Source organism: Miscanthus floridulus, chromosome 17 (genome assembly GCF_019320115.1).
Source record: "Miscanthus floridulus cultivar M001 chromosome 17, ASM1932011v1, whole genome shotgun sequence".
Lineage (NCBI taxonomy): Eukaryota > Viridiplantae > Streptophyta > Magnoliopsida > Poales > Poaceae > Miscanthus > Miscanthus floridulus.
In genome coordinates this window covers 74,841,688-74,852,270 of record NC_089596.1, presented here as the reverse complement: position 1 = coordinate 74,852,270, position 10,583 = coordinate 74,841,688, and the positions used below count along the sequence as shown (strand labels likewise).

Sequence of the window (10,583 nt, the reverse complement as noted above, 5' to 3'; positions counted from 1 at the left end):
ACCTGCCCATGCCGTATTCGGCGCGGCGCGGCCTCGGCACATCTGCAGTGCTGGCCGTGACAAGTGCTCAAACTCTTGCTCTACGAATGCCACACGGACAGAGTCAAAACAGAAGCTGAAAGCTGCGTTCGCTTCGGCTATGCTTAGGCACGAAGCACGCCGGTTACACGACGGAACTGAAAACGCTAGCGGTATTTCATCGATCGTGCAACTAAGCACTATATACGGATCGACTGCGTTGCTGGGTAATACAATGCATTTCACAAATTTTTAGTTGACATAAAAGAATACTCAAATGATACATTTATCCATGGATTAAACATAATTAAAAAAATACTTCTCAAATTACGGTTTCTTTTTGACAAACTTTGCTAAATCTGAGTATGGGTACCCTACAGAATATGTTATATTTCAGTATAAATTTTAAAAGTCATAATGCATTGTATTTCAGAAGGGAGAGAGCAATATCTATTTTAATAACTATCAATATACATAAAAATATATACCTCAAATGGAGATAGTTATATATTATGAAAGGATTTCTAATTGTATTGGTAATCTTGTGTTGTTAACTTCTGTCGTTCTCATGTAAGGAAATTGTGAAATTGAAAAGCTTCTTTCCCCCGTTTGAGGATTACAATTTCAAGTTTGATAATGGAAATTTTTCCTAATTTAAAATAGGCCATGACAAAAAATAGTATTTTAAGTTTTGGTTTATTTAAATGAAATCCAATTAAGTTGTTTTGAAGGTTTTAATTCGTTGGAGTTGACTTTCAAGTGGTTTGTTCAGTTTTTGTTCCAAACTTATTACTAGTGCAGACACACTATCCTTACTCGGTCCAGTGAGCTATGCCAATCAAGATCTCCAAATTTTGCCATGGCGTAACCCCCTCGTCGGTCCTCGAGTCAAGTTTTTGCATGGGAGTCATGTTTTAAATCATTGCTCACATTTAACGTTGTTTACTGGTCAAACATTTCCTAGAACGTGTGAGTAGTGAGAAATCCATCGCTATCTCGACTTTAACCGCAACTAAGCGACCGCCGTGATTCCACCACTAGCTCTCCTAACCCTTTAGGCATCAATCGACATCAATGGTTATCAACTTGTACCTTGTTATTTGGTTCTCTTACAAATGTCAAATTGGATTTTACTTGTTCTAGTACTGCTTTGAATTTTGATGTATCATGCGTATCTAGATGTGAATTTGGAATGCCATGCATGTTGTAATGTGGTGCAAATCGTATATTTTGGATTTTTGGTGTACTCTTGAATTTGTTGGAATAGAAAAATATATTATTATGTTGGTACATCCACACCCCTAGGGTTAAAAGAGAGAATTCATTATTATGTTGATAGATCCACACCCGTAGGGTTAAAAGATAAAATTCATTATTGTGTTGAGAGATCTACATCCATAGGTGCCTCATTGGGCTTCTGGCCAGGGTTAGTTTTTCTTATGCGAAGCCTTAGTGGCTAGGTTGGGTTTTTAGGTCCCGTTTGACACGGCTCAGCTTTACCATGGAAGTTGATTTTTTGAAAAACAACTTCACAAGCAGCTTTAACAGTGAACATAATCTATTTTAGAAAAATTGCTTGGCAAAACAGTTTCACCAACAACTTTATGTATGGCTGATACAGGGAAATAAGGGAGAGAGCTATGAAAAAGGCACTTTTTTAGCTTCATCTCTTTTGAATACTTTGTGAGAGTATAACAAATGAGCTTCATCGTGAAGCTATTTTGAAAAACAGTGTTTGAAAAAAAAAACTCAAAAACAACTCAAGAAGCTGTGCACAGGACCTTAGCTCAGGTACACGGGTGCCTGCATAGATGGTTCACTCGCTTGATCCCCCCGTGTACGTAGACTCCTTTTTATCCTAACTATCATGCCTGTGAGTTGCTACGTGACAACTAAATTTTTTATACTAAAAACACACGGATCACATGATAAGATAACAATACTATTAAATTAAATATCAACGTCAAAGTGATATTTAATTCAAAAAGCAAAGTTCGTGAAATTAACACAGTCACGGAGAGCGCGATGTCGCAGGCTCACAAACTCTACTGTATAGACTTTTTCGTGATACGGCTAAGATAATATTTTATATCAGCATAAAGAATTCTACGATATCCATTTCTTTCATGCGCCAATAAATCTATGAATAAGTTTCACTGCATCTCCGTATAATCATATACATACAGGTTCGATTATATATGTAAATATGTTCATGCACATGCGTTGTTACAGGACAACTAAACTTTTGTACTAAAAACACACGGATCGCACGATAAGATAACAATACTATAAAAGTATATGACCGACATTAAAGTAACATTTAATCCAAAAAGCTAAGTTCGTGAAATTTACATAGTCACAGAGAGCATGGCGTCGCAGGCTCACAAACTCTACAGTGTAGATCTTTTTATGATGTGGCTAAGATCATTTTTATACCGATAGGAAAAGATTTCCGATATCTATTTCTTTCGTGCGCCAATAAATACATGAATAAGTTCCACGATATCTCCATACTGTACACGGCGCTGGTAAGCAAATTAGCCACAACTTATGTAATTAGTTTTATAATTAGCTCATGTTTAGTCCTCCTAATTGATATCTAAAAATTCAATGTGACAGGGACTAAAGTTTAGTCCGAGGATCCAAACACCTCCTAACTCTCGACTCCTGCTGGCCGCTCACTTACACCACCATATCTATGTGTCTGCACGTATATACTCTAATGCCAGAACGTTTAAGATGGTCTTTATTGTCCACCATTTGAAAATATCATAACTTTAAGGTTGCTATTTGCGTATGCTGTAGGATTGAGATGTTTTGCACTGATCCATGAGGGTATCCATGAGAGTCAAAATTTTTGATGGCATTATGATGTCTAAGCTTACAAATCAGACGGAGACAAACTTGATTGTTAAAATATTTTCAACACTGCTTTCATATACTTCTTCTGTTTTAAAATAGAATTCATTCTCGTTTCCCGGGAAGTCAACTTTTTTTTACTTGAACCAATTATATATAAAAGAATATTAATATTTATAATACATAATTAGTATCATTACATAGACCATTGAATATATTTTCATAATAAACTTATTTAAAGATATAAATATTGCACGTATTTTTTACAAACTTAGTTAAAATTGAGAAAGTTTGACCTACACACATCCCATAACGACTTATATTTTGGGGCAGAGGAAATATATGCTAATGGGAGTAGTCAACTGGAAGTTGTGATGAACACAACAATACTTTCATCTTATATGCTAATTGGAGCACGAAGAAACACAGGGGAATAAACCTATATACGAATGGTGGGAATATTCGTTTAGGAAATTGCAGAAGGTTCACCAGTCTCATCATGTATAACCTGCATATCTTTTATTTAGCACCACTGATATTCTTAAGAAGCAGTCACTTTTTAATTTTAGGTCTGCATGCTGGAAACACTAAAATTAAGGGCCAACCTCATTGAGTCGTCTTGCTTGATCTTTGCCAATTATTTTCTTCTATGTATGATTATTGTTTCCTTCTATGCATGTAGCTTCAGATGATCGATTTGTTTTCTTCAAAGTATGCGGGAATCACAGGGATGACAATTTCTTTTTCTATCGCACGGGGTATCGCATGGCCGAAAGGGAGGAGTCTTGCTTGATCTTTGCCAATTATTTTCTTCCATGCATGATTATCGTTTCCTTCTATGCATATGGCCTCAGATGATCGATTTGTTTCCTTCAAAGTAGGCGAGGATCGTAGGGATGACAGTTTCTTTTTCTATCACGCGGAGTATCGCATGACCGAAAGGGAGGAGCGACAAAAAAAAGTCAGACAAAAAAATAGTCTTACTTTTAGTCTTTTGGTGGCAGAGAAGGAGAAACACATACGCTAGAGCGTTAAAAAGAGCTCTAGGCCATGTTTAGATTGTAAAAAATTTCAACCTGATGAATAGTAACACTTTCGTCTTATTTGGTAAATATTGTCCAATCGTGGACCAACTAAGCTCTAAAGATTCATCTCGTGATTTCGAACTAAACTGTACAATTAGTTATTTTTTTTACCTATATTTAATGCTCCACACAAACGACTAAAAATTGATATGACAAAAAAAAAAATAAAAAAACTTAGAATTTGAAGGTGATCTAAACAAGGCCTAGCTGATTCAAAAGCAAAGCGCACCGAATCCGTTGCTACCATAAAAAAAAACAATCAGCGCTTCCTTCCTGGACACGCCACAAGGCACTGACTGCGGGGCCCGCCTAGCACCCACCGTGCATCTCCTGTATATAAACCTCCAGCGAGGCGCCACACACCGGAAAGCGACACGACCGCGCCCGAGGAGACCACACCACACCGACTCCTCCGCCCAGCCACCTGCGCCCGCCGATTCGTCGAGCTCGCCTCGCGCTCGCGCCCTCACCCGCTCGCCTAGCACCCCTGCCTCTTCCCTTCCTCCCCACCTCCTCCCCCGCGACCGTGCTCCCGCATGCCAGCGCGCTGACCGGCGGACGACGTACGGGGTGGGCATCATGGACAAGTACGAGGCTGTTCGGGACATCGGGTCGGGCAACTTCGGGGTGGCGCGGTTGATGCGCAACCGCGAGACCCGAGGGCTCGTCGCCGTCAAGCTCATCGAGCGCGGCCACCGGGTCTGAGCCTTGGCTTCGCTGCTCTCTCGACTCGAAGGGTTTGGGTCGGGTTGGTTTGTCGAGGGTTCGGATCCGGAGGTTCTGGTTTTGTTGTGCTGATCGGGTGGGCTTTTTTTTTTCGCAGATCGACGAGAATGTGTACCGCGAGATCGTCAACCACCGGTCGCTGCGGCACCCGAACATCATCCAGTTCATAGAGGTGCGTGTGCCAATAAGGAGCAGATATTTATCGATTGTTTGTTTATTACTCCCTTTTGTCCTGTTAGGTTCATCTGTAGTGTTGGGGGTAAAAAAAGAGGTGTGCATGCTTTTGTGCGGTTCGAAGGAGGTGCCGATGAAGCGGAAGTTTTGACGAAGGGTGCATCTTCTTCTTGATTTGCTGTGTTTATTGGCAATCTGTTTTGAGATTGCATTCAAGCAATCAAGCTGGCCGCCCATGTTCTTGCCTTTTAGGATTTGTGGGTCAGTATTTAGGTGCCGGATGGTTTGGGTTTTAATTATTTGGGAAATAAGCTGCTTCCTGGGGCCAGTTTGGATGCCAATTTTTTTTGGCAAAATGCTACTGTAGCGTTTTCGTTGTTATTTGGTAATTAATGTCCAATCATAGTCTAATTAGGCTTAAAAGATCCGTCTCGTGGATTTTGTCTACACTGTGTAATTAGTTTTATTTTTTATTTATATTTAATGCTTCATACATGCTTTCAAAGATTCGATGTGACAGGGAATCTCGAAAAATTTGACGTTTTAGTGGGGAACTAAACAGGCCCCTTCTTGGATTTGATTGAAGTGTGTGCCAAGTTTATCTCTCTCCCTACTTTCTCTAGTACTAGTACATAACACTATTTTCTATTACTTTTTATAAATATATTGGCTAAATAAACCAGCACCAACTCAAAAGCTTATTCCATTAGGGAAAAAAACTCTGCAGGTGATCGTAACACCAACGCATCTTGCAATTGTGATGGAGTATGCGGCTGGCGGTGAACTATTTGATCGAATCGTGGATCGTGGGCGATTTAGCGAGGATGAGGTACTATATTATCAAATTGGGTGTTGTTTGAGTACTATTTTAGCCTTAATGTGTTATTCATCCCCCACAACAAATTTCAATGTGTTCTCTTCTTCTCATTGTAGGCCAGGTATTTCTTCCAGCAGTTGATCTGTGGAGTGAGCTATTGCCATCACATGGTATGAGGAAACTATAAATTAGCGTCTAGTCGTTACTGTTCACATATACTAGATATATATGCTTTGTTGCGGGAAGTGCAGGTGTGTGTTTTTAAATTATTTATATGAGTGGGACCTGAACATATGCTTAAATGTTGGAATCTTGTCTACTTTTCAGCAAATATGCCATAGAGATTTGAAGCTGGAGAATGTTCTCTTGGATGGCAGCCTAGCTCCACGGCTCAAGATATGTGATTTTGGCTACTCCAAGGTTGTCTCTAATTTCTCGTTGTATTGGTAGCTTTAAGTTATTTGACATGTCTGTAAGCTTGCTTAAGAATACCATTTAATTTCTAGTAATTTGTTACAGTCATCAGTACTACATTCAAGGCCAAAATCAGCAGTGGGGACGCCAGCATATATTGCACCAGAGGTCCTTTCTCGGCGGGAGTACGATGGGAAGGTGAGTGGCAAGAATCTCATGTTTATGCATACTTGCATGTTGATGTTCTGTTAAGCATATATTCAAAAGTACATCAGTAATATTCTTCATCTTATCATTATTACACATCATATTTAGTTACATTCTTATTTTGCTGGCATTCACATTAGTACTAGATATGTTGGCTGCAAGTGCTGCTTGGTCAAGTTTAGTGATTATTTAGGGTTATTCATTTCAAAAAATGTTATTGAGATGTAGAGGTACCACCTTATTACCAAAATCTCTTCTAAGTACTTATAATTAAGTTATCCATTAATAGTGCGCAACATATCTGATTCTTTTCAAGATTGTGGCACTGCACATGTTTGGTTCTTTTGTGGACAGTTAAATCTGATGGTCCACAGTTGCCTGTATTGGTTCTGGAGAATTCGCCCCCAATATTGATGTCATTAAGGAAAGAGGCTTGAGATAAGAAAGATACCTATATTGAACTTCCCAATTTCGATAACATACTTGGTCAGGTGTTTATATTCTTTCTGAAGAACAGTTTATTCATTAGTTACTTGTTTCGTCGACAAACATATTTGTGTATTTGATTTGATTTCACCATCTTCAGCATGAAACCACACTTCCTAGATTAATATTCAATTTTATGGTTAGTTGTAGTAACATTTGGAACCATAATTCCTGGACTTATCTTGATCAATACTTGTGACTTCTAGAAGGCAGTCGATTGATTATTGGACTATGTAGCAACAGTGAATAGAGGATAAGTAGTCACTTTCAGACATCTTGTTGGAATCTTGCCTCTTCATCCCTTGCATTTCTGTTGGTAAGGTGTACCCTAACAGATGTTGACACTGATAAAGTAGAGTGGACTCATTGGCCCATTGCACATGCAGACCACCCATCGAGTGGACCTTCTACGCATCATCCACTCTCCAATATGTTGGTCCAAGTTTTGGTGTAGTTAATGGAGTCTTGGCCTTTAATATGTTTCTCTGTGTCGATACTCTTTCAGTAGATTAACTAGATTTTTTAGGCGAGTAAACTGCACATGGTCACCGGTCAGCACATAGGTTCTCCTTTTTTATTCAAGGTGACTTCAGAGCTGTATCTTGTTTGATTCAACAAATCATGTACCTTCTACAGGCTGGACTGCCTAAGTTAGTTGTATGTGTTTGGGTTCTATACCCTTTCCTTTTCTTTTCTTTTTCTCTTCTTCATATTCAAGAAAGAAAAAAAGTTAGTTGTATGTGCAGTTCAGATACTATGGCTGTATGGACACATCCATACTGATTTACCAACAAAAAAAAATGTTGGCATATCTTCAGTGCTTTCATTGACACAGAATTTCAACTAGCAAAAGAATATTATTGTCAAATTACCAATTTACTGTGACTCTGTTAATAGCCAGTGGAAATCAACAGTAAGCTTCTGTTGATTGAATCATGACACAAGAATCACTAATCAAAATAGAAAAAATGTGCTAGAGTCTAGAGTTTGTTATTTTTATCTTTATTTCAGCAAGTTCCACTCATGTAGCTGTTTATATGTAGTTAAACTGTTAAATTAAATGATTCTTAAGAAAATCCCTCAACAGCTAAGTGTCGCGGAAATGCGTATGTTGCGTTGGATTTGCGGTCATACAAGAAGGGATCGAGTTCGGAACGATGATATACGTGAGAGATTAGGGGTAGCGCCAATTGAAGAAAAGCTTGTCCAACACCGGTTGAGATGGTTCGGACATGTGCAACGGAGACCTCCAGATGCACCGGTGCGTAGTGGAATCCTAAGTCAGGATAGTAACGTGAAGAGAGGCAGAGGAAGACCGAAGTTGACTTGGGTAGAGGCAATAAAAGGAGACTTGAAAGGATGGAATATACCTAAAGACTTAGCCTTAGATAGGAGTGCTTGGAAGACAGCTATTCACGTGCCTGAACCTTGATTGTTTCTGTTGGGTTTCAACTCTAGCCTACCCCAACTTGTTTGGGACTTAAAGGCTTTGTTGTTGGTTGTTGGTTGTTGGTTAAGAAAATCCCTATAGATAAAACAGAACCCTTTGTTTCCATCAAGAATTGTTGAAATCAAGCGTTAGAGTGCGAACTGGCGATGGTAAATCTGTTAAATTATAGGGTCAATCAATTCATCCATCAAAACATATCATGACTTGATGTTGCAGAATTTGTTTATTCTTGGTAAAATGGTGATATCTGATATCTCTCTGCCTTTTTTTGATATACTCTACTTTTCTTTTTTTCTTTAGTTTCCTTGGATTTTGTTTATTGTGAAAATGATACAGTCGATAAAGCTTTTGTTTGTTATTATTGCATTGTGATGGCACTAGATGTGGCAGAAATTATCTCAATGAACTTATCCAGTTGATGTGGACATTACTTGATCTCCATCAGAAAGCTAACTATTATTGGGATATTGACCAGTCATATCCATAGCCAGTTCAAGCATGCCATCTACACGAGCATCTGTTGCTTGGTCATTTACACTTTTGCTTTTGGTGGTTCTTTATCCTAATTTAGCTCATATTATTATTAAATATATGAATATGCTAGGAGTACAAATGAAACACTCTGCTTCATTGCTTCCTTTAAAACAGCATTAGTACCTGGTGTTACTGAGTAATGACAATTGACCAGTGTATTTTGGTAGTGTAGCTTGCAGATGTATGGTCCTGTGGAGTCACTCTTTTTGTCATGCTTGTGGGAGCCTACCCGTTTGAAGATCAGGATGATCCTAAAAATATTAGAAAGACCATTCAGGTGACAGCTAGGTGCCTATGTTACGGATGCTCTTCACATATATTGAGGAAAAAATATGTTTTACCCCCTGACATTTACACCTTTATTTTCAGCGAATAGCAGCAATTCAATATAATATCCCAGACAACATTCACATATCTGATGATTGCAGACAGCTCATTTCACGCATCTTTGTTAGCAATCCATTAAGGGTAATACAATGAACCATCTCAATTGTAGTGTCACTGTATCAGCATGGTTATTGGGTCTATAACTGGCTTACCTTTGTTGTTTGCAATTTTGAATTTCCCATAGAGAATCACCATGAGGGAAATAAAAAACCATCCATGGTTTCTAAAGAACTTGCCGAGGGAGCTCACAGAAGCGGTGCAGTTATCCTACTTCAGGAGGGACAACAGTGTCTCTGCTTTTTCAGAGCAAACAACTGAAGAAATCATGAAGATTGTCAAGGAGGCAAGAACCTTGCCAAAATCATTGAGATCAGGCTATGGCTACAGTGAAGAATGCTCAGATGAGGAGGAAAAGGAAGAGAGCGAACTCAAAGAGGAGGAAGAAGAAGATGAGTGTGATAAGAGGGTTAGGGAGGTTCGCGAAAGCGGGGAGCTGGATATGACCTCACTGCACATCTAAATGCTGCCTGTGACGTGTCTCAATGTAGATAATTGGCTTTATTGTCTGCTAAATTTGGTAGAATGTATGCAATACTGGCGTCAGATATAGTAGTCTATTTAAGCCTTCTCCACCCTGTAATATATTTGTTTTGTTGAACTGTATGTGTGGTATATGGGTTTGTTCTAAAGGAGCAAGGTTTTGTACAGGCACACCTGATTGTGTTTTTGGATAGGAAGTTCTACCATTTGTTTGCACTCTGTAGCAACATTTTGGAGTTTGTAAGCCATATGTTGGGGCATATCCAGTAAAATTGGATGAAATGCTGCAAATTCTGTCAGAATGAGTTGTGTAACTTTGCAAACATTGAATATAAAAGTTAAAAGATTTTGAAATCGAGTATGCATTTCTTCCCCTGAAAAGTTTACTTGAGTCTTACAAGGAGGGATAAACGAACATGCGTGGACTGTAAGGTGATACCTGGAGAATGTGGTGGCTGACTTTCACTTTCTGGTGCAAGCTCGTGGGAACAAACACGATAGGGTTGTGTCGGCGCAAAAACGTGTCGATACGTCTGACACATAGCAAGCTGGAAGGATCTGCTTGATGAAGCAAGGATGGAGATCCGCTTGGCTTCAACGTAAGACAGTCGACCCTGCGAATTCCCGAAGGCGTGTCAGTCAATTTGACCTGCAATGGACAAGGAGAGAAAGTTTATCAGTAATTTAAGGTGAAACATGTCGGTTTTGCCCAGACAGTTCCAAGTGTGCCGTTTCGGGAGCAGCCAGACAGGAAAATCGACTAAATAGCTGATACGCGAAGAAATCATCTGTTTATGGATTGTAAAGCTCATGGGTTGCGATTGATTTTATGATGACAAATACAATGCACACAGATATAAGTAACATCGTCAGCTAGGTGAATATT

The 10,583-nt window shown here is 39.1% G+C and overlaps 1 protein-coding gene across 1 annotated transcript; it reads left to right on the top strand.

Moving 5' to 3' along the window:
* Positions 1–4,406: 4,406 nt before the first annotated feature.
* On the top strand, positions 4,407–9,909 carry LOC136518098 (serine/threonine-protein kinase SAPK4-like). The gene is made up of 9 exons (XM_066511757.1): positions 4,407–4,661; positions 4,786–4,860; positions 5,590–5,691; positions 5,796–5,849; positions 6,007–6,099; positions 6,199–6,291; positions 8,943–9,047; positions 9,140–9,238; positions 9,342–9,909. Exons 1-9 carry the CDS (start codon positions 4,542–4,544, stop codon positions 9,675–9,677), a joined length of 1,077 nt encoding a protein of 358 aa, XP_066367854.1. The 5' UTR covers positions 4,407–4,541; the 3' UTR covers positions 9,678–9,909.
* The last annotated feature ends 674 nt before the right edge of the window (positions 9,910–10,583 follow it).